Source organism: Myotis daubentonii, chromosome 12, assembly GCF_963259705.1.
Source record: "Myotis daubentonii chromosome 12, mMyoDau2.1, whole genome shotgun sequence".
Classification (NCBI taxonomy): domain Eukaryota; kingdom Metazoa; phylum Chordata; class Mammalia; order Chiroptera; family Vespertilionidae; genus Myotis; species Myotis daubentonii.
In genome coordinates, this window is record NC_081851.1 from 77883570 (window position 1) to 77907606 (window position 24037).

At 46.5% G+C, this 24037-nt stretch overlaps 1 protein-coding gene across 3 annotated transcripts in view; it reads left to right on the forward strand.

Annotated features, from left to right (window-relative positions):
• Positions 1-286: 286 nt before the first annotated feature.
• NOL10 (nucleolar protein 10) overlaps positions 287-24037 on the forward strand; it is a 58333-nt gene continuing 34582 nt past the window's right edge. For 2 of the 3 annotated variants that reach the window (XR_009448040.1, XM_059660545.1), the window contains exons 1-12: positions 287-454; positions 2866-2911; positions 3546-3644; positions 6631-6708; positions 7759-7796; positions 9238-9374; positions 11006-11071; positions 13471-13531; positions 15301-15386; positions 16379-16457; positions 17943-18092; positions 20336-20402. Coding sequence is in view for 2 of the 3 variants with exons in the window: in XM_059660545.1 (XP_059516528.1) it covers positions 389-454; positions 2866-2911; positions 3546-3644; positions 6631-6708; positions 7759-7796; positions 9238-9374; positions 11006-11071; positions 13471-13531; positions 15301-15386; positions 16379-16457; positions 17943-18092; positions 20336-20402 (973 nt within the window). In the remaining variant the exon portion in view is untranslated. Of the gene's footprint in view, positions 455-2865; positions 2912-3295; positions 3459-3545; positions 3645-6630; positions 6709-7758; positions 7797-9237; positions 9375-11005; positions 11072-13470; positions 13532-15300; positions 15387-16378; positions 16458-17942; positions 18093-20335; positions 20403-24037 lie in introns of those variants that run through there. The other variant, XM_059660546.1, reaches the window with a different exon arrangement.

A 24037-nucleotide genomic window follows, 5' to 3' on the forward strand; every position in this document is an offset into this window, starting at 1 on the left:
GAGACACCGCAGGGAAAACACGCTTCCACTCCAAATTCCCTCCACCGAGCCCGCAAGGCCTGGGGTCGGCCCACACCGCCCGCCTCCCCGCCGGGGACCGCGACCTTTCGGCCTGGGCAGCGGCCCCGAGCGCTTCCTACCGCTCAGGACGCTGCGGGGACGAGAGCGGCCCCAGCCCGATCAGGGTCGCGGGCAGCCCCGCCGCCGCAACCAGCAGCCGCAGCACAGCTCTCAGTCTGCTGCTTCCCGCTTCCGGGAACGGCGCTTCCGGAGCCGGAAGTACGTCATCACCCCGCGCCCGCGCCGCGGAAGCCCGGGGAGGCGAGGCTCGCGTGCGCCGCCGGGACCGCGGTGCTGACGGGATCCCGTGCCGCGCCTCCACGCTGCCATGCAGGTCTCCAGCCTCAACGAGGTGAAGATCTACAGTCTCAGCTGCGGCAAGTCCCTTCCCGAGGTGAGTGCCCCGGGGCCTCCTCGGGGCGCCGTCCCTTCCTCCCGGCTCCCGGCCTGTCGCAGCTGGGCCCTCATCCGCCCCGACCCGGGGAGGTCCGGGGCCAGAGCCGGTGCCGGGGAGCCGTGGGCACCGGGAGACGAGCACCGGGGGCGAGCCGGTCCGTGAGCTCTAAGGGAACTTGTAGGACGGAGGGCGCGTCCCTCTGCGCGTCTGGGGCTGTTCGCAGCCGCTGTCACACGAGGAGACCTGACGGGGTGGCTGACAGACAGGTCTCCCCCTCATTTTAAAGCCCGTTCAAATGTACTTCGTATTGATTTTAGACAGAAAGGGAGAAGGAGAGGGAGACGTATCAGTGATGAGAGAGGATCAGGGATGGGCTGCCTCCTGCACGCCTCTCCCTCCCCCAGGATCGAACCCGCAACCCGGCATGTGCCCCGACCTCCTGGTTCACAGGTTGATGCCCAGCCCCTGAGCCAGGCCGGCCGGGCAGGGCGCTTGAACCTTCGGGCCGTAGTGATTTCCCGGCATCTTACGGCAGAGAGTGGCAGGGGCTGGGAAATGAGCGGTTCTCTCCGCATCTCACGGTTACGTTACGGCAGATCTGGGAGGCCGCTTCCCCGGGCCACAGGAGTAGCTCTAAAGTAGTGGTTCTCAACCTTCTGGCCCTTTAAATACAGTTCCTCATGCTGTGACCCAACCATAAAATTATTTTCGTTGCTACTTCATAACTGTCATGTTGCTACTGTGATGAATCGTCATGTAACTATCTGATAGGCAGGATGGTCTGAGGCGACCCCTGTGAAAGGGCCGTTCCACCGCCAAAGGGGTCGCGACCCACAGGTTGAGAACCGCTGCGCTAAGACGCGGTGGGACTGGGGAGGTAAGCTGATGGGACTTGCCGATGGATTCGGTGGTGGCGAGGAGGCGTCAGGTGAAGGGAAGGAAGGAATTGGGAGAGAACCCCTGGGTTTTGGATCTAACACCCGGCTACGTGATGGGGACGGGAAGCTAACGAGCAGAAGGTATCAGGAGTTTTATTTTTGCTACTTAAGGTGTGAAGTCCTAGTAACATCAGCGGAAATGTTGAGTAAACAGCTGTCTGTTAGTATGGCGATCTCTCTTGTCTTCGTTTAAGGTAATTCTGGCGTAAACTGCTCGTTTTTCTTTACCTGCTTCAGAGGTGAGGCACAGTAGGGTCTTGTTCCTTCTCGGCAGCAGCGAGGCCTGGGGAGGGGGAGAATGTTAGAGCCCCGCGTCTCCAGAGCCCGTCCTGGTGTCTGCCGAGATTACGTGGCAGTGGTCACGTGCCGGGCTCTGTAGAGGGGATGGCTGGCATGAGTGACAATTTTCAGTTCTTTGGCGAACTTTATTTTTTAACTTTAGACTCGCTGTTGATGCCACCTGTGGGGTCTGAGCCTCGTTTGCTCTGCTTAGTGCTGTCTGTCTGCACAGACACTCCTGAAGGAACTTCCCATCATCACTGTTGGAGGCTCTGGCCCTTTAGGGTCCCAGGCTCCTTTCCTTTGCTCGGAGCATTTCGCTCAGGCTGCGTGAGACCAGTTATTGTGTCAACCGCCTCCCTGTTGATGGCTGCCTGTGAGGGGGAAGCGGATCCCCTGGAGGGGCAGCCTGGTCGCGTGCCTGTGTTCCGCTTGCGTTAGGTTGATCGGAGAGCATATATTGAGTGCCCAGAAATACACTGTGGCATCGCCTTTAATTGAAACATTACTGCCTAAAACAAAACCAGAGACCAGCACAGCCCTATCAATTAGTGCACTGAGTACAGAGGAAAGCCTGACTCAACTCAGGCCCTTCAAAGTATTCTATGTTTTCTTTTTTAATGTATTTTTATTGATTTCAGAGAGGAAGGGAGGGAGAGTGAAGGAGAGATAGAAACATCAGTGATGAGAGAATAATTGATTGGCTGCCTCCTGCACGCCCCCCACTGGGGATCGAGCCCACAACCTGGGCATGTGCCCTTGACTGGAATCGAACCTGGGACCTTTTAGTCCCCAGGCCAACACTCTATCCACTGAGCCAAACTGGCTAGGGCTTAATGGTTTGCTTTTTAAAATTTCACTTAAATAGACTGAGTCCCATATATTAGTTATAACCCATAATATTTGAAGCTTACTGCTTTCTCTTAGATTGATTAGATGAATTAATTTTCCCTTGTTTAAAATATGGTACAGTTCTAAAAATGTATTGTCTAATATATGTAAATATGTACAAGAAAAATATACAGAGGATATGTTAACAGTAGGGTTAGGATTACAGAATATTTTTACTTTCTCTGTTATGTATTTGTGTAAGGTTTAACATTTTTTAAATGTGAGCATGTGTTATTTTTGCCAGCAGAAAAACAATTCAAGTAAACATGTTTTAAAATAAAGTCTCTTTGTTTTCTCTAGTGGCTTTCTGACAGGAAGAAGAGAGCACTACAGAAGAAAGATGTGGGTGAGTATTGTTTTTCCCACTGCAGCCAGAGACTTCTGGCCCTTTAGGGTCCCAGGCTCTGTTGTCGAAGGAAATCTCAGTCCCTCGCCTTTGCCTCAAGCTTGTTCGCTCAGGCTGTGTGAGACCAGTTATTCTATGAGCTGCCTCCTTGTTTTTAAAAAAATATATTTTATTGATTTTTTACAGAGAGGAAGGGAGAGGGATAGAGAGTTAGAAACATTGATGAGAGAGAAACATCAGTCAGCTGCCTCTTGCACACCCCCTACTGGGGATATACCTGCAACCAAGGCACATGCCCTTGACCAGAATCGAACCTGGGACCCTTCAGTCCGCAGACCGACACTCTATCCACTGAGCCAAACCGGTTAGGGCAGCTGCCTCCTTGTTGAGCATGACTTCCCGTGAGGAGGAAACGAATCCCGGCGGTCCATGTTAGAGACCTTGCACTCACTTATGGCTACCGTACTTAAGTGAAGGTGTACAACTACGCAGGAAAGCAAACTGCTTTCTTCTTAAGAAATCTCTTGTTGTGGTTGATGTGTTCCTGGTGAGTGTGGGATTTGATTTTACCTAATTAAAAGCTGATATGTTAGCCTTTTATAATAGATCAGCTGCTCATTTTCTCTCTTTGTAGATGTCCGGAGGAGAATTGAACTTATTCAAGATTTTGAAATGCCTACTGTTTGTACCACTATTAAGGTTTCAAAAGATGGACAATATATTTTAGCAACTGGTAAGCATCTTTTTGGTTATGGTTTATGTACATTTTATATCAGGAAATATGATGGCATAGGTCACTTTTTAAATTTCCCTATCACTTCATTATAAAAAAATTTAAAACTGTGGAAACATTGAAAAAGTTGTACAGTGACTGTCCATTACCCATCCCCTTGATTCTTCAGCAGTTTGCGGTACTTGCTTCATTACACGTCTATCTGTCCACCCATCGCCATGCTGGTTTTTAATACATTTCAGAGCAAATGGCAGATATCAGTATACTCCACCCCTACAGACCTCAGCGTGTATACCATTAACTCCAGTTCAGTATTTATTTATGGCTTTTTAATGTAAATTTACATACATTGAGATGCACAGATCTTAACTGTGATGTGTTTTGTCAAATGCAACACCTGTGTAGCCCAAACCGCTCTCGAGGTGTAGAACATTCCTTTCACCCAGATGCTTCCATGACGTCCCTCACAGCCGGCCCTGCTCCCACCCATGCGTAGGCGCCCACTGCTCTGCTTTTTCATTTTTACCGCAGACAAGTTTAGCCTGTTTCAGAACTTTATATAAATGCGGTCATGCACCTAGGGCTTCATATTTTTGAGATTTATGTGTTGTTTTATGTGTCAATATGTTGTCCTTTTGAAATTACCAAATGGTATTTCCTTGCAGGAATAGGCCACATTTTATTTGTCCTTCTCCATCACATGGGCGCCTGCCCCGGCCTGTCTTTGGCTGTTGTTCGCAAAGCGCCGTGTAGGCCGTGCTAGGCCCAGGCTCGGTGTATGCTTAGTTTGAGAGACAGCTGCCAGGCTTTTTACCACAGTGGTCAGATCATGTTCCACTCCCACCAACAATAAAGGAGAGTTCCTAGAAAGGTCTTTTAACATAATTTTCTGTGTCATATACTTAATATTTTTACATCACTAAGATTTGCATTGGCAGTGTTCATCGGTATCAGAGAGCCACGACGGTGGGGACATTTAATGTATTATCACTGAAAACATTACCACCCAGCCGTTTTTGGCTGTGACTTTGGCACATATGGCCTGTGTGTTGTCCACATGCGTTTTTTGGCGGCTTAACGTTGTCCACCTTTGTCCCTTTTCCAACGCTTTTTTATTTGACAGAACTTCTGTGCGTCTACATGCCAGTCTCTTTTGTTCTTGGTGAATGGTTGTCTCAGTAGTAACACTGTCTACGTTTCTAGCCTCCAGCTTTATATTTAGGATAGATACAGTTTTATATTCTATATAATAAAGAGCGAATATGCTAATTAGACTGGATGGCGGAACAACCTTCTGACGACCTTCCAGAACGACCAGTGGGCGGGGCCGTGGGGCCGTGAGGCAGCCTGGGCGGTCCGCCGAGCCCCTTGCACAGATTTCGTGCGTCAGGCCTCTAGTGTGTAAATAATTACACATAATATACACACTATGCATATCATATATGTAATCTGTATTCTGTATATAGTCCTGTGCTGCATAATGACGTTTTGGTCAATGATGGCTATGTATACAAAAATGGTCTCATTGGCTTACAATGGAGCTAACAAATTCCTGTCACCTCGTGGTGTCCGAGCCAGGTAATGTCAGGGTACAATACATTGCTCACGGGTTAGTGGTGATGTTGGTGTAAACAAACCCACGGCGCTGTCAGTCGTGTAAAACTACAGCACATACAATTATAGCCGTGGACTGTAGCACCTAGGTCTGTGCGAGTGCACCCTGTACTATTAGCGCAATGGTGAAATCGCCTGATGATGCCTAGTTTTTCAGAATGTGTCCCCATTGGCATTTGACTATATAGCATGTGTATATATTATACTGTTTGTTCTTAAATCCTCACCTGAGGTCATGTTTCCATTGATTTTAGAGAGCGAGGAAGGGAGTGAGAGAAACGTCCATCAGTTGCCTCCCTCATGGGGATGGAACCCGCAGCCTGGATATGTGCCCTGACTGGGGTAGAACCTGCCACCTTTTGGTGTATAGGACGACGCTCCAACCACCTGAGCCGCACCGGCCAGGGCTATACACTGTACTGCTTTAAAAAGAGATCTTGGGCTTTGATACTTGCCAGAGAACATAGGACTGCCGCATTCCTTTCTTTTAAAAGTATCTTTATTGGTTTTAAAAAATCAGTCTATTGCAAACATGGTAAACTTATATAAAATGCAAATTTTACAGAAGTGTAAAGATACAATGTGAAAGGCCCTACAATTTCACTGCTTATTCCTCTAGCTTTTTTCTGTACGAAGTGCTAACTTCATCATTGTTGAGTTTTACAAAAATGGGATCATATTGCAGACACCAGTCTCAGCGCCCACTCGTGCTCTCTGTTCTCTCTCTCACTTTGTACTACATTTTGGCAGCTTTCCATGTCTGTGTCATCCTCTTTATGATCTGTATAAAGACTTACCCTTGTCTATGTAACCATTTCCTATCAGCAGACATTTTACTGCTTTCCATTCTTGGCCATTTGTAAACACTGCTGCAGTGAACATTCTTCATGTCTTTGGTACACTTGTGGGTGTGTTTCTATAGGACGAATTTGTATATGTTGAAGTACATATTCAAGATGTATAAACATCACGTAGTTTACAGATATTGCCAGGTTGGCCTCCAGAGAAGTTGTAACAATTTGTAGTAATCACCAATAGTGTATGAGAGAACTTTTCTTAACACCCTCACCTTAGCACCATAGTAGCCATTCTGATGGACAAAAAAACGATTTTACTGTTGTAATCAGCTTTGTTAGATTATTTGTGAGGTGCGTTAGTTATTTGTATTTCATTTCCTGTAAGTTACTTGCTTATATCCTTGCTTGTTTCCCCTGGGGATGTTGGGGAGGGTTGCTTCTAAATTCTTTTCCTTTGCTATGGTTACAGTGAATGCTACTTACCTCTGAACAGAGGGTATGCTCAGCATATCTGCAGGGTACTGACAATGAGAAGTGTGTCCTTTAGGTTTTACATCTCATTAATTTTTTTATAGGAACATATAAACCTCGGGTTCGATGCTATGACACCTATCAATTATCCTTGAAGTTTGAAAGGTGTTTAGATTCAGAAGGTAAGTAAAAGGTTAAATTTGAATTCATGAAACCAGCCTTTTATGTTTGGCATCTTTTATGCCTATTAAAACGGGAAGGGGTTGAGCTCACGGGTCTGTGGGCGAAGCCCGTCCAGGCTCTGCCGCGTCCTGTGCTCAGGCTGCGCCCCGGGGACCAGCCCGGTGGGACGCCTGTCCAGAGGCTCGGGAAGGGTCCGCCGCCAGGCTTCCAGGTTGGCAGGATGCAGTTGGTTGAAGTTGTAGGACTTGAGTCCTGTTTCCCACTGGCCTTCCAGAGGCTGCCGGCATTCCTCCTAGCTGGTCCCTCCGCCTTCAGACCACAGCAGCCCATTGGCCCCTCCCCTTCTGCCAGCGGGAGAAAGCTCTGCTTTTAAAGGGCTCGTGTGACTATAAATCTCCCCCTGGCCATACAATGTGACAGGCACGGGAGTGGTGTCTCATTGCAGTCACAGGTTCCACTCACTACAGAAAAGGGCTGTGGACGGGAAGGTCAGTGGGTCATGCTAGTTCTGTCTAGCACAGAGGACAGTGAAACGGGAACGTTCAGGTGTTTTTGTCAGGGAAAGGATGGGAGCCGTCTCCGCCTGACTTGTTTCACGCAATACAGACTCCATGTGCTGCTGATCACACCTGTTTGCCTCTTTATGTTAGTTACCAGATACGCTGTGAATGGGTACGAAGTTACTGTTACCCTTTTTAAAGCCACAGTTTGTGGATGTTCTGTAATACCTATTTTATTTTGAACATTTCAGAAAAATTGGGGCAAAATTTAGAAGTCATTATGTTTTGTGAATTTATATTTAATTGCCTTCAGTTCTGCAGAAAATCTAATTGGCCAGTACTGAGAAATTATAAAGCTTTAAATTTTCCATTTGGTGTTTTAGGAGCAGCATAGCATGGCAACTTTGTTCTTGTTTTATGTAGGGGCAAAAACAAGAAAAACCCAGCATTTGTATATAATTTTTGTGTTGAATTAGGATCTTTGCATTAAGTTTGTCTTTTTATTAAAACTTGAGAATTGATTGTTTTTTCCTGTTTCTTATTTTCTAGTTGTCACCTTTGAAACATTGTCTGATGACTATTCAAAGGTACGTGTGATTGGTCTGTACTGGCTATCAATACATGAATAAGTGGAATTTATTTTTATAAGTATCTTTTTGATGTTCCCATTGCTAACTTAAAATGGCTGTGTAGTACAACCTTTCATTTTCTATCAATATGTTTTAATTTGTCACATGAATAATATGTAGTATCTTTTAAAACTATGATAGAAAAAAAAATAGAAAAATAAATAAAACTCTGATAGAGATAGCTTTTTCTAGCTTAATATCAAAATAAAGTTTCCATGTCACATACGAAACCTTATCTGTATTTTTAAGAATTGGTAGCAGTCATGTTTTTTCAGACCATCTTAGATTCCAGGTGTGTAATTTTCATTGCATTAAACGTGGGGTTATTTGCCAGGTTGCTTTCATAGTCATAGGTGTAAAGTAAAATAGCTATGCTGTATGTTTAATTTTATTAACCCTGCAGATAAAAATCATGGCATATTCTGAAACAGGTCAAAAAACAGCCAATTGCCGAAACCGGTTTGGCTCAGTGGATAGAGCGTCGGCCTGCGGACTGAAAGGTCCCAGGTTCGATTCCGGTTAAGGGCATGTGCCTGGGTTGCGGGCATATCCCCAGTAGGAGATGTGCAGGAGGCAGCTGATTGATGTTTCTCTCTCATCGATGTTTCTAACTCTCTCTCTCCCTTCCTCTCTGTAAAAAATCAATAAAATATATTTTAAAAAAAAAAAAAAAAAAAAAAAAAAACAGCCAATTATATACATTTTTTTTCTTTTCTTTCTTTGCCTTATTCAATTTCAATGGAAAATTTTAAATGTCAGATGTCACCTTGGAGGAAATTGAATTTCCTGAGCTGACATGGCTTTATATATTGTGTTCAGTTCTGGAAACTGTGGAGTATAGTTTATCCTTTTGCCTGTGGTAGCCATTTGTCATGTGTTTGGGACATGTAATTTTATAATGTGTTTGGTCTAGATATTGATAAATTTGCTTTTAAATATCACCTGAAGATTTTAAAGATGCCTTTGTAATATATTAAAGTTCAGTTTTTACACGTTTATCAAACCCTGTGTGATAATTGTGAGATTATCAAAATGGGAAATTACTCATTGAAGTTATGAGCAGTGCTCAGTGTTAAAAAGTGGTGGTGCCAGATAAGGGAGGGCCATTTGTTTTTTTGTTTTTATTTTTATTTATTTTGGGGGGGCATTTGCTTTAAGCCTTTCAGTGAGAAGGTTCGGTTTGCAGAGATGCCGGAAGGCGTTGAGTACCTGCTGGAGAGGTTTGATTCTTCAGCACAGTTTTGATCACGATGGAGAGCTGTGCTGATATACTCGTGTTTACAGAGAGACAGGAGGGTGAGGGGGCCAGAGGTTTTCTAGCTTAGCTAGTTTTAGTGATGATGAAATAAGCACTCTACCTGGAAACCTAAGCAAACGAATTTTCCTGTTTCGTTTTCAGATTGTCTTCTTACATAATGATCGATACATTGAATTCCACTCGCAGTCGGGCTTTTACTACAAAACCAGAATACCGAAGTTCGGGAGGGACTTCTCCTACCATTATCCGTCCTGCGACTTGTACTTCGTTGGCGCAAGGTATTGGGCCTGACACCCTTTGTGTCCTCCTTTCCACCTCCTTTCCCCGACAACTGCTGTTCCCGGCGTCGAGGAGAATGAAAAGCAGACTAAGCCGTGAGGCCTGCCTTTCCGTTGCTCACAGGGTGTAGTTCCAAAGCGACTGGCCCGTTCAGGAACGGCATCCTTTGCTCTCCATAGCAAGGTGCTCTACAGCTAGAGACATGGTGACCGAAGAGGGGCATATGAGTGGGGAAGTCCGTTTCCTAGCACCATTGCATGGCATTTAAAAGCTTTTTATTCTTAAATATTACCTTCTTTATGATTATAAAAATAATACATATCCACTATTGAAAATTGGAAAATATAAAAAAGCATAAAGGAGAAAAAAAATCTCTCATCCAGAGGAAACCCTTATTGATCTTTTATTGTATTTCCTTTAAGTCTTTTCTTATATACACACTAGAGGCCCGATGCACAAAATTCATGCAAGAGTAGGCCCTTCTTCCCCTGGCTGCCAGCACCAGCTTCTCTCTGGCACCCGGGACCCTGGCTTCTCTCTGGCCTCTGGCAGGCACCCACGATCCAGACTTCCCTCGCAACCCCGGCTTTGTCCGGAAGGATGTCTGGTCTAATTAGCATATTATGCTTTTATTATTATAGATATAGGTACATTTTGGGTCTTGTATTCTCCATGTTATCCTATCTAATAAAAAAGTAATATGCAAATTAACCATCACTCTGTGACAAAGATGGCGGTGCCCATAGCGGCAGGGGCAGGATGCTGGCAGCGTCATCCTGGCAATGTGAGCCCAGCAGGCAAATGCGCCTGCAGGTAGCACCCAGCAGGGCCTGCTTGGCCGTCGCTGTGGTGTGGAGCAGGCAGGCCCCGCAGAGAGCAGAGAACCACGGGGAGTGGGCCCAAGCCATCAGTAGGACATCCCCTGAGGGCTCCCGGATTGGAGAGGGTGCAGGTCAGGCTGAGGGATCCCCCACCCCCCGCACGAATTTCATGCACTGGGCCTCTAGTTGTAAATAATAGTCTACCTAATGACTTCATAATATTTCCTTGGCACATGGGTGGTTTAAATCACATATGCTTGAACAAATTACACACAAGCTGATTCTATTTTAGGTTTAGGGTACACTTCTGTATTTTACAAAAGGAAGCGATGCCTTATGAGGGATACACACACACACACACACACACACACACACAAGGGTGGATAAAAGCAGGTTTACAGATGTTTGTATGGAAAAGAATATAATCTATATATATAAAAGCCAAGCGACCAGAATGACCAGGAGGCTGGCCAACCTCCTGCGGCCCCTCCCCCCAGCCTGCCCAGCCCCCTGATCACCCCCCCCCCCCCCCCAATCGGGTGTGGGGACGGCCGACCTCCCATGGTCCCCCCCGGCCCCCATAGGTGGACTGGACGCCCCCCATGCATGAATTCGTGCAACAGGACTCTAGTAATAAATAATGCAAGAATAAATTTTCATGAATTCACAACTGTAAACCTACTTTTGCCTACCCCTTTATATATATATATTTCTAAAAATTATATTTATTTGAAGAAAAGTTTATAGTAGCTTGCCATATTTTTTATTGTCTTTTAGTTTACCATATTTTTAATTTTATATATTTGCAGCTCTGAAGTTTATAGGTTAAACTTAGAACAAGGACGGTACCTAAATCCTCTGCAAACTGATGCTGCGTGAGTATTTTGTTTTAAGAAACCTGCAGTGTTTATTTGGGCCAGGAGATGGAGCCAGATGCTCAAATTCTTATCAAGCAATACTCTGGGCAATTTAATTAAAGAGTAGCATTAAGTTTTTCTTAAACAAAAAATTCGCTAAAAGATCTGATGATTTCTTGAAATTTTTAAAAAATAGACTTGAAAGTTTTAAAACTCACTAAAAAATTCAGTTTATTATTTTTTGTAGTGTTTTTTAAATTTCCCTTCATGATTTTGTTTTGTGATATGTTTTCTTGTGAAGAAATTGTGAATTAACTTGGAATAACATTTAAAAATTATTATCTTTTATGTTGTTGTTAGCAGAAAGTTAAGGTTTTTTTTTTTCATTTTCCTTTTATACATTATTGTCTAAACTTTTGTTTTATTTAAAGAGAAGTCCTTTGAGGAATGAATCTGAATTGCTCATCATAATAATAATGTTAAGTAATAACAACAACAATAATAGTAAAAGGGCTTTCTATGCCAGACATTATTCAGTATTTTCTATACATCAACTCATTTTAAACTTACAACAGATTTTTATGGTAGATGCTATTAATAGCTGCGTTTTACAGATAGGGCAGCTGAGGCTCAGAGAGGGTAAGTAGTTTGAACAGTCACACAGCTAGTGGGATGGAAGCTGAATTACTCCTCATCTATGTATATAAAGAGCTTGTTGGGTTTTCCTTATTGCTCTGAAAGGCTTTTTAAAGTTGAAAGAACATGCAATAAAACCAAGTACATTCTCACTATTTTCACATTGACTTGAAATCCTCTTATTTTATTTAAAATATGATAGGAACTTTATGATGCATTGTTGAATAACAAGTTATCTGCTCTTTAGCAGCACAGTTTTCTATTTATAACAACAGCCATTATTATTGAGTGTCTTGTAAACTCTGTACCAGTGGTTCTCAACCTTCTGGCCCTTTAAACACAGTTCCTCTGCTGGGGTCCAACCCCAGCAGGTCCAGGGGTCCCCAAAGGTGTGGACGGAGTCGGTGAAGAAGGAATGACACGAAGACAGCGTTCAGTTGATCAGCAGCCTAGCCAGGATCTCTAGCCAGGATCTCCAGCCAAGTTCTGGTCTGGATCTCCAGCGAAGTTCTGGTTAGGATCTCCAGCCAGGTTCTGTGTCCATGTTCTCTTGCTAGGTTCTCCAGCCAGGTTCTGTCCAGGTTCTCCAGCCAGGTTCAGTCACCAGGTTCTAGTCAGGTTCTCTTGCCAATTTCTGTAGTCAGGTTCAGTCCAGGATCTTTTGCCATGTTCTCTCACTAGGTTCTGTCTCTAGGTTCTGAGGCCAGTTTCTGTCCAGGATCTTTTGCCATGTTCTCTCCAGCGAAGTTCTTCTGTCTCTAGGTTCTGTGTCTAGGTTCTGTCTTCTAAGTTCTGTCTTGTTACATCTGTATTTATACCAGTTGATTCCAATCCTATCAATCTCTATTCCAAAGGTTAGGGCGTTTCTTATCTCCATTCCAGGGAGTAAAGATTATGTAGCTTAAGCATGATTGTTCGTAGTTAAAGTGATTAATTACCCGCCTGGCACTTAGTTAAGGGGTTTTATTCCCTCCCTAACTTCAGGGGAAAATCCCTACCTGGGGAAACAACCTTTCTCGGAGAGGTGACCTTGGTTAAAACACACAGCGCTAAGGGGAGCAAACATATTAAGAACAGTATGCCATATACGCCAGGTCCCTTGAAACAGCAAGGATGGACCGGCTCCCAGCATTCCTCATGTTGTGACCCAATCGTAAAATTATTTTAGTTGCTACTTCATAACTGTAATGTTGCTACTGTTATGAATTGTAATGTAAATATCTGATATTCAGGATGGTCTTAGGCGACCCCTGTGAAAGGGTTGTTCGACTGCCAAAGGGGTCGCGACCCACAGCTTGAGAACCGCTTCTCTAGACGGTGTGTTGAACATTTTCTAGTTCTTCCATTTAATCATCACAACAACTAAATGAGGTAGTGATGTCTTCATTCCACAGACGAGGAAAATGAGGCCTAGAGCAGGATTCCCAGCTTAAATAGTCAGGTCTCAGGTTGGCACAGCCACAGCCTGTGTTTTTGCCTGGGGAGAAAATGTATTGAGAAAGTGGAACGCACGGTTATTCTCATGGCCGTGGACTAGTGTTTCAGGAGGAAGTTCTCTCCTGTCTCATCCCCTGGGTGGCAGAGTGTCACCCTAAGGTCAGACACTGGTCGCTGTGCTCCGGGCACTTACCCTTCGTGCCTGGTGTTTTCACGAGTAGATCAGTGAGAATCGCATGTCTTCTTTCTCCATAGTACTCGGTTGACTGTTGATTGAAGTTTATTGGGTGTCCCTCCCCCTAGGGGGACACTGATATATTCACCCTATTGCTTTACTGTTTTAGGGAGAATAACGTTTGTGACATAAATTCAGTGCACGGCTTGTTCGCCACAGGAACAGTAGAGGTGAGCATACTGGCTTGATTGTATAAAAGTGTTTGTTTTACGTTTGATAATGAACGAAATTGCGTTTAAAGACAGAGTTGCTCGGCTCCTAGGAGCCGGGTGCTAAGGAAGCCACAAGCCACTGGCTTGCTCTTCGTATGGAAAGCTGTTACAGCTGCTGCCGACTGCCCCGCTCTGCCGCTGACGAGGCGCGCTCTGACCCTGACCTTCTGGAGCTGGATGGGGAGTCACTGCTGGAGCCTCGCTCTGGGGAGCGGTGTGGCCGCCATTCTTGTTCTTAACAGGAGGCACTGAGTCATGGAGCCCCGCTCTCTGCTGCTTGCTAGTTTCATTAGTTGCTTTTCCTGAGGCTGTTTCCTCATGGTGAAATGGAGGTAATAATCCTCACCTCGCCAGCTTCATAACGGTGCTGGTGAGAACCCGGGAAGCATCCTTGATGCAGACATTGTCGCCGTAAAGGCAGATGGGATTGTGGTTGGTCCGTCCTGGACAGTAGCATCCAATAAATACACAACACGTGCCTTTCCAACCGCAGTGCCTCTGAACCAGTGTCCTCATGCTTGTCAGGAGTTTTTCTAGATTTGCATTTCTAATTACAATGTAAAGTTCTCGTAGAAAAGTAAAGAGGAAGTATGTCAGACATATATTACTTAGAAATGTCCTCTGTGCCTGTCAGCCGCCAGAGTGCCCACCGAGAGCTAACGAGTGAATAGTTTGCAGCGTTAGCCCTTTGGGTTTTCTGTGTATGTGCAGGTGTGCATATGTATTAGTATCATTTTTTTAAGGATTTTCCAAAAAAGAAATTTATCATGGCTCTCCACTTGCTTTTTTTTTAACGTGACGGTATATAAATGTGCATTTTTATACATTGATACCTGTAATTACTTACAATACAAAACTAGTTTTTGTAAACATATGGGCAGAGTTCCATTATTTGTTTATTAAATCAATCCCATGTGGATGAAAGTTAGGCCTTTACTCAAGTTATTTTTATGTTAGGAGATAAGGATTTGAAATGGGACACATGATGTTGATTTAATGGAAATATGTAAAACTATATTGAATGTGTTATGATACTGTTATGCCTAATCAGGCCAATGAAACATTCTCTTGGTAATTACTTTTCCTGAGATTACCAAGGGGAAGTTTTAAAATAGTTTTTGTAAAAGAAAATCATTTTTAGATAGAGTCCTTACAGAGCAATATAGGCTAGATAACAGGAAAATGTTCCGAAAGAGGAGTATGGCCCTAGCTGGTTTGGCTCAGTGGGTAGAGCCTCTGCCTGCGGACTGAAGGGTCCCAGGTTCAATTCCGTGGTTCGATTCCACGCAAGGGCACGTGCCTTGGTTGCTGGCTCAATTCCCCCCAGTAGGGTGCGTGCAGGAGGCAGCCAATCAGTGGTTCTCATCATTGATGTTTCCCTCTCTCTATCCCTCTCCCTTCCTCTCTGAAATCAATAAAAATATATATATATTTTTAAAAAGTAGTTATGTATTGAGGCTCCTCTTCCACCAGCCCAGCCAGCCCTGGCCTGGTGAGGGGAGCAGACCCCCAGCGCAAAGGCTGGGCTTTCTGAGATTTCTTGCTTGTGGGGCTTGGGATTTGATGTGCACATTCGAGGTCTTGCTTATGAGATGGTTAATACTGTAATAATTTTTTGATTTTTGTGTATGTTTATATGTTTTATCATTAAGGCTTCTTTTGGTATTTGTCTAAAAATTTTCCAGTTAGCAGCTGTTGTTTGAAGTTGCTGGTGTCTGTTTGTTTAGGGTCGAGTGGAGTGCTGGGACCCACGGGTTCGAAGCAGAGTTGGCCGGTTGGACTGTGCCTTGAGCAGTGTCACAGCAGATTCGGAGTAAGTAGACGTGAACTCGCAGTTGAAATATTCATCTGCTTCTGATGTGTCAACACTAAATTAAGGTCCATTTAATTTATGTCTCAACTTATGTCTGAGGTTGTAGTTTCTGCGATTGTGTAAAAACCCTCTCCTGTGAAAGCTCACTGAGCGGGTAAGCCAGATGGTGTTCCTCCCGGAAGTACTTTAGAAGGGAGGGTCTAGCGATAGAACCCGGAGTCCACCGCTGCAGTGAAGCCGACGGGTGTCCCTCCAAGGCTGAGGAGGCAAGTTCCCAGTGATGCTCATTGTAGTTTGGGGCTGAGGCTCTAGGTGGCGTTAGAGGCATGAGGATGCTGGCAGTCCCGGCCTGGCCTGCAGGTCCTTCCTGGTGGAAGGACGCAGCAGGAGGCGTGAGAGGAGGGCTGCTGTTGGCTCTGACCTGTCGTCCAGCACCTTTCCAACAGCGCGGCTTTGGTGCTGAAGCTCTGGGCTGCTGAGGGGAAGCCTGTTCCAGGCTCATGGCCATAACCATTGATCATTCCTGGACTTTCACAGATCCCAGGCCCCCGAGCTCCCTAGTCTTCTATTTTAGCTTGACACAGCTAACTTCAAAAAGGGGAGTGGGTATATCCATGCTGAGTGTAAAATGTTTCCTCTTAAGAAAGAAGGGGATGCTTCTGTAATGCCTCATCCTGGCTTAAGGTGAGAGACGTTGTCAGACGGAGTCTTGTTACCTGGTTTTATATTTTCAGAAGTTTTTGTTGTTGTTGGTAGCTGCTTTGAGAATATTTCTTACAATTCTTGAAGATAACCTACAGGTTTTTAAAGGTTGGTTACATTTATATATAGACGTATTTTTTATTTTGATCAGGAAAGTTTGGATACAGTTGCCTTTTAAAAAGCAGGGGAGACAGTGATTTCCCATGGGAATTGAAGGGAAGATTAAGAATCAGTTTGTTTCTTAGAAGTTTGGCGGTGCCCACATGGAACACGAATGCTTTGCCTTCCAGGGTGAACAGTTTACCAACCATCTCTGCTTTGAAATTTAACGGTGCCTTGACCATGGCAGTTGGAACATCCACAGGGCAGGTAAGTGTGTTTACGCTGGAAACTCACCCTGTAGTGTTCCAGACACACGTATGTGTCGTGGGAAACAGCCACATAACTTCTTCACTGTGGGGACAGAAAGTGAAGCATTGTGGGGGGGGGGGGGGGCAGAGGAGGTTTACAGTGTGAGTGCACGAAGCACAGATTATTCTCTCATTAGTATTTATTGTATTCTTTCCATACGGACGACTGTAGACCTGCTTTGCCCCTCCCTGTACGCTTTGGCCCGAGTGGGAGCGCCCCCAGATGCTGTGTGCTTCCAGCACCTTGAGACGCTCTGGCTCTGAGCTCGGTGTGTGGTCTGGGAGGCTCTGGAGCGGGACTACAGGAGGGTATGTTCTCTTGACGGTGGCTTAGAACTGTTTTTCCCAGAGTGTCCTGGGACAGAATTCTGCGGTCGAACAGTTTGGAATCTGCCAGATTCCCACTCTTGGGATTCATAGTGCATTTAAATATACATGGAAGGCTCTGAGAATTCCTGCAGACAAGAAATGTATTGACTACATATTTCCAAAATGTGTTTGTCCCAGGCATCTGTCTCTCCCCTAGCACTATTTACGGATCCCCTGCACGGGCGATCGAGGCACAGCTCAGCACGAGTGCAATGGCTGCAAGGGTTTCAACCCATCTTTCCTTCTCTCCCTCCCTCCCTCCCCCTCCCTCCCGCCCTCCCCTCCCTTCTCCTCCCCTCCCCTCCCCTCCCCTCCCCTCCCTCTCCTTCCCTCCCTCCCTCCCTTTCACCTCCCCTCCCCTCCCCTCCCTTCTCCTCCCCTTCCCTCCCCTCCCTCTCCTTCCCTCCCTGCCTCCCTCCCTTCCTGGCAGAGCCCATACATTTGTCAATTTGCTCTCCCCCCAGAACAGGTCTGAGACCCTGCTTCTAGGACTTGTACTGCCTCTGCCCTCATGGTCTGGAGAGGACCTGTCACCTGGGATGAAGATTGAGCTGCCCCATGTTTCTTGCCTCTATGGCAGGGCTCAGAAGAGACCCCCCCCGGAACCCCTAGTCATAGCCTTGCCACCCCGGAACCCCCAGTCATAGCCTTGCCACCGCCACCTGTCCAGAATCTCACAGGACTGGCTTCTTTATGTCTGTCGTGCTGGTTTCTGTCACTCGCTGTGACATGCCTGGTACATAGTAGGTCCTCAGTATGTATACTAGTATTTGTTGAATTCCCAAATGACACATTCTTTTGGGCTTCCTTTTTGTTCCTTTCTTAGTATAGCTCAGTAGTTCTCAATCTTAGTGTGCTTAAAACTGCTCAGGGTTGAACTCATACAGCCATGCGCTCTGAGGGTAACTGAAGAGCTTTCTCAGAGTGTTTTTGCTGGCTCACTGGGGTCTTTGTACTCTGGGTGAGGGTGTCCACTGTGCTCATAAAAAGGCAGTAGAACAAATGGCAGCCACCTTTGTAACTTAAAAGTTGCTTTTTAAGATAAAACGTTTAAACACATTATTTTTTCTTTTAGGTCTTACTGTATGATCTTCGCGCGGATAAGCCGCTGCTGGTTAAGGATCACCAGTACGGGCTGCCCATTAAGTCGGTCCATTTCCAGGATTCTTTAGATTTGATTTTGTCTGCAGACTCTCGAATCATCAAAATGTGGAATAAGAACTCAGTACGTATGTTTCTGTTGAAATTTTTATTAAAATAATGTTTTCTTCAGCGTATTTGATGTTCTGTCCCCTAAGCTCCAAGTATTCATAAGTAACAAAATCCTGTATTACTGGCTTGAATCTGCCTCTGCTTTTCATTTCAAAACCTAAGTATTTTGAGAGAAGTAACAGATTAATTCATCAACTAAATAGGAAAACATTAATTCAGAGTTCTTTGCATTCAATTAATAACAAACTTAACATCTTTAGTCCTAAAGTGTCACTCTTATTTTTGTTTCTTTTAACTCATCTTTGAGATGAAGCGGGCGGAAGGTCCAGCGGCCTCACGTGGTGTCTTCAGGGCGAGCATCAGCCTTTCCCGCGGGCTGCCTGGGCTCGGGAGCGGGGCCAGCAGCCCATCCCCGCTCGGCTCCTTGTCAGCATCTGGCTGCTTGGGCCGTTTCTCTTCTGTTCGGTTCCCAAGTATTGACCTTTCCTGAGCTTCTGCTCTAGTCCCCTGGGGTCCGTGGTGGAGCTCAGGGTCCTTCCGGGGTGTCCTGCCCCTCCGGCCCCAGGAGCTTCTCGGCCCCGGTGCCGCGGCTGACGCCAGGGGAGGGACGGCTTCCAGCTTGTCTCCATCCCGGCAGAACCACCTGATGGCCACCGGGCACCGCCTCAGCTGCTCGCATGGGCTGGCTTTGGGCTGGGAGGGTTTTCCTGGGAAGTTCCGTGGTGCTGTAGCTGGGTTTTCTCTGCTCGTTTTCTGGTAATCCAAATGAATGGACTCACAACAATACCTATTTTTAATACTTCAAATAGAGACTTTTTTTTTTTTAATTCATAAGTTATTAGGGAAACAGAAGTTACCCTTGACCTGGCTTCCCTGCTAGTGCAAGGTAATGAGTGATGTCGGTTTGGATGTGCCTCCCAGGCCTGGAACTGCGGCGAGGTTTTCCCTGACGTGGAACTCTTCTTTGTCCCACACTATTGTAGTTCTTTTTCCCCTTCCTTTTTTCTTCCCTCTTCCCTTCCTGCTTCAGTGGGAATTTGAGAAGAAAGGGAGATGGCTGTGTGAATTTCATTATCTTGAATTAGAACTTGGCTGCTGTTTTTCACTGAACACAAAATACCCGCCTTCCCCATACTTTACCCCCCGCCCCCCCCCCCGCCCCTTTGCCATGGAAGCCTCTGCTAACGAGTTAACACGGCGGGAGCTGGCGGAGTTGGTCGCCTCGGCTCTTGAAGTCATGGTGCTGTAGTTGCCACAGTAAGATTTATTTTGGCATTGTTGTTATGACTAAGTACACCGTCCTGACCAACACCCAGGTGTCTTGGTTTTGCTTGACTGGCTTTCCTTGTTTATCTTTCTTATCACCTTTTTCCATACCCATCTTCTTCAGTCTTTTTGTCTTACTTTCCTTCTCTTAATATTTTTAAATATATTTTTATTGATTTCAGAGAAGCAGAGAGAGGGAAGTGGGAGAGAGAGAGAAACAGAAACATCAATGATGAGAGAGAATCATTGATTGGCAGCCTCCTGCATGCCCCCCACTGGGGATCGAGCCCATAACCCGGGCATGTGCCCTTGACCGGAATCCAACCCGGGACCCTTCAATCTGTAGGTTGATGCTCTATTCACTGAACCAAACGGGCCAGGGCCCTTCTCTTAATTTTTAAAAAACAGCACATTTCCCCTCACATTTAAAATAAAAAATGTCTTAGGCTTAACTATATAATAACCATCACGTTAGGTACGTACAGGATTTCATTTTGCAAGTTATTTCATGTTCATTATCTCAGTCGGTCTCCCCAGAGCCTGTGGTTTAGGTATGGGAGGTAGTGTCCTCATTTCACCATGCTGACCAGCTCACCTTCCTGGTTTCCCTGAGCACCAAGTTTAACCAGGGCGTGCTTCCTAGATTATGAGAATTTTTTTAAGTTGATGTACAACTTTATGTTAAACTTTACCCTTTTCTTTGGTGTAAACATTATCTTTAAAACTGTATGTATTTTCTTGGCTAAGTCACCTTTTCCCCCTGGGCCTCAGTTTCTTTGTCTCAAAAATGAAAAGTATTTGATAAATTGATTAACTGAATTCTCCAAGATATTTTTAAAACTTAAATTCTATGATTCAAATTAGAAGATTGTATTTCTTCACATACCAGTGTGTGGTTGTTACATCTCCAGTATATTTTCTTTACAGGAGATTGCCGAAAGCTGTCTTCCTTTAACTATTTTAATGAGTCCTTTTTGCTTACTCTTTCAGGGGAAAATTTTTACTTCCTTGGAGCCAGAACATGACATTAATGATGTCTGCCTCTATCCCAACTCAGGTACGCAGTATGTGGCCGCGGCTCATTCAGTGAGACAAATCCCAACTATGCTTTATTTGGTTTTAAACTCATTTTATTTCTGAAGACAGGGTTTGGCTTTGTCAGGACGGTTCTTGGCTATTGTATGTACTTGAAGAGTCAAGAGCAGGAAGTGGTGTGGGTGATTCAGAAAGTGGCCTCTGAGTGACTCAGTCCTCGGCCAGCCTCGCTGTTAGTAGAAACTGGTGACAGAGCGTAGGCAGGTGGCAGGTGAGATGCTGTGTTAGTGAGCTCTTCAGCTCCTCGATGTGATGAGTAATAGTGCGTGGGAATCCAGGTTAGGGGTTGGGAAGTCCGAGGTTGCCTGATAATACACAGGCTATGAAACCATGGGTGTTGGCATGTTGTATGCAAATTACAAGGCAGATTTCAGGATCTAACAGTACCTTCAGGGCACATCTGTGAAGACGGGGGTGGGGGGCTCTGAGAGAAAGTGAGAATAGTTCCCATTCAGGCGGTGTTGTGCTCTGAGGACAGACACACGGATGATTTCGATAGAGAGACACAGGCGAAGCAGGAAGTTCTGTCGTGTGTACAGACAGCGCTCTGACCTGCTGGAGGGCCTTCGGCCACAGCAGCTGGCGGAGGCTGTGTGAGTGGAGTGAGGAGTGAGATTTGGTCGGTGGCATTGGAGCGAGGTGATCCAGGTGAGGGAACCGTGTAAGAAGAGCAGGAGACTAGGGCAGGGTACGGTAGGGTAGGCCGTGCTAGGCTGGGGCAGTATAGGCCAGGCTGCGACATGATACCCTACAGCATGACATGGGGTGTGGGGAGGCGCCACGTCCCCGGTGTGGTGGTCCCAGGAGGAATGAAGTTGGAAGGCCGGTGGTGATGGACAGAGAAACATCCATCAGCTGCCTCCTGCACGGCCCCCACGGAGTATCGAGCACACAACGCGAGCATGTGCCAGCGACTTTAGTGCCCGGGTCAGCACTCAGCCGCCGAGCCAGCTGGCTGGCAGGGTGCTCGCTTTGTTAGGTGACCGCCAGCGCTCTTCATTGCAACAGTACACTTTTCTGAAAGGCAAACATTTTAAGAGTGATGTTTTGGACAGAGACCCTGACTTACAGTCAAGTAACTGATAAGCGGTTAGTCAAACACAAAACTAGCCCAGTAGTTGATCTCATGCGACAGCAAGCACAGTCTGACAAGTACCCCTGCTCCCTGGGCTGGGTCCCGCGGTTGATTCACATGCTCCGTACCTCGCCCTCGCTTCACCACGCCTCTCCCCCATGCTGCTCTGTTTTGTGCCTAATCATTCTGAGTTGAATCATATGTTAGAAAAGCTGAAATGTTTCTCTCTCTCTATCTTCTGTCTTACTCATTTTGGAGTAATTCAAGCCGAATCATGATTACTGTTTTGTAAGGGTTTTCTGATACTGAGGCTGCTCAGATTGTTGAGAAATGGTTCTGCCCTCCTGCTCCTCTTGGCTCCTACTCTGCTGCTCATTCAGCCGGCTCTGTGGGTCAGGGCGCCCGAGAGGCAGTGCTGCCCTTGGACTTGGGTGCGCATCAGCTTCACTGCGTGCTTGCTGAGCTTGCGGCTGGCAGAGCCCCGCCCAGCCCTGTGCTGTCAGAAGCACTGGTTCCAGAACCACAGGTGGAGAGAACAGATTTCCACTTGGGAAGACCTACTTCAGGCTTCATGGCTGTGCAGATCTCCTGCCTTACAGCGCAGTGGAGACTGCTCCGCTGTGAAATGCGAAGTCGCCTCTCACTCCGTCAGTGCCCTCCCACAGAGTAAAGAGGGGTTCGGGGCCTCTGTAATGTCCTGGGGGCCCTGCCCAGTAACATCACGTGCCCCTACGTAGAGGAGAGTTGAGCACGTGGATGTGAAGCACCTGGCACAGGGCTCACTCCCTTCTCTCGCCCATCATCGCCTGCCCGGCCCTGCGGTCGTCTTTCTCATTGACAGCTGGTTTCAGGCCTGACCTCCCGGGTCGGAGGTCCGCTTGTGGCTGTCCATGTACGGCCAAGGGAGAGCCCGCTCCGTGTGGGAAACTTCAGCGTTGAATTCTTTGTGTCATTAGAGCCTTTCTGTGGTTTGTCGGGGAGATGTGGTGTGTTTCCTCGTGGAACGTTCACTGTGGAATGTTCTGGGCTGCCAGGGAGGCCAGGCGGAGGGGATTTCTTCGGCAAGAGCCTTCCATTGGTTGTGACATGGCTCTGCAGTCCCCACGCCGTCGTCTTTAATCACGTCTCGGGGGCCGGAGGCCCTGGCCATGCTGCCGGTGGGACGTGGATAGCGCATCACGACCTCAGGGAGCGTCCGTCTCCAGGGCCAGATAAGGCGCCCACATGAGGACAAGCTACGAGAATGTCTCTGGTTTTTGTTTTGCTTTACATTAGACACACATTCCTGCTTTCCTTGGCCTCGCCGCTGCTTTTGTGTGTTTTCATGGTGGGTGTCTGGTTGGGGAGGTGGGTCCCAGTTCCGGGCCAGCTCCCACTTGGGAGTCGTCCCAGGTGGGTTTCTGCTGAGAGGCCTGCGTGCTGAGTGTCGCTGACCTCCGCTCTGCCCACATCCCGTTCTGTATCAGCGTCGGGTCACTTCACAACTTCCGTATCCACAAAAGAGCAGCAAAAGATACTTTCTAAAACAGAATCAAGTCATTGTCCTTGACATTTGGTATGTTTAATTTTGACTGTTGGTGTGATCATCCACACATCTTCGCTCTGTGGACTCCTCTACTGTGTTTTACAAATGGATTTTTAAAACAAGTATAATTTGGTTGATTTTTAGAAGTGTTTAAAAAACAGAGCTCTTGAGTTTGCATTTCAGCTCTAAGTTCTCCAGCTTGGGACAGGACACAGTTGGAGCTTTGGTTTTGAATCCGTAGAAGAAGGGTGACGGCAGGCCTCGCCTCGGAGTTGGTGACTCCCAGATGCTGCCTTGTCCAGTGCGTTAACGCGCATGTGCCGAGAGGGGCTGCGGGGCGGGAGCAGCTTCGGGACTGTGGGCAGCAGCCCCTTCCGTGTGGCACAGCAGAGGGCAGAGCTGAGGCACGGGCACCCTGGCTCCTTACCAAGGAGGGAGGGTTCGGAGGTTGCTGCTGGGCTCCAGGGAAACCTGCGTTGGATGCCAGGAAGTTGTCCCTGCTTTAATTTTGCTTTCTTAAAATGCTGGCCCAAGGAGACTAAATTATTAACTACCCTGTTGATTATCTGTCAAAATTCCCCCGAGAGTTAATTATTTTTGTATCGTAGGAGCTATGCGATTCTGTTTTGGTCTTTTCAGGTGTAGCTGCACATAGCATTCCCCTTAAGTGGTTTTGTGTTCAGTTAGGGGTGAACTTGGATTCACACATTAGGAACTGCTTTGCTGTGACACTTGGTGGGAAATGCTTTACCTTGGTCCTTTGGTTCCTGATGGACAGAAAGAACCCTTTCTTCTTAACGTTCTCATTTTTATGAATAATCCAGAGCACGTTGAAACTGCGTGTTATCGGTGTGTCTGAAGCTTGAACTGCCCCCTTAAAAATGATGGCACACTGTGGGCCTGAGCGCCCTGGGGGAGTGCTCCTTCCCCAGCCAGCGCAGGTGCTCCCTGACCCTGGGGAGCCCCATCGAGGCGGCCAGGGACAGCCCACGGCCTG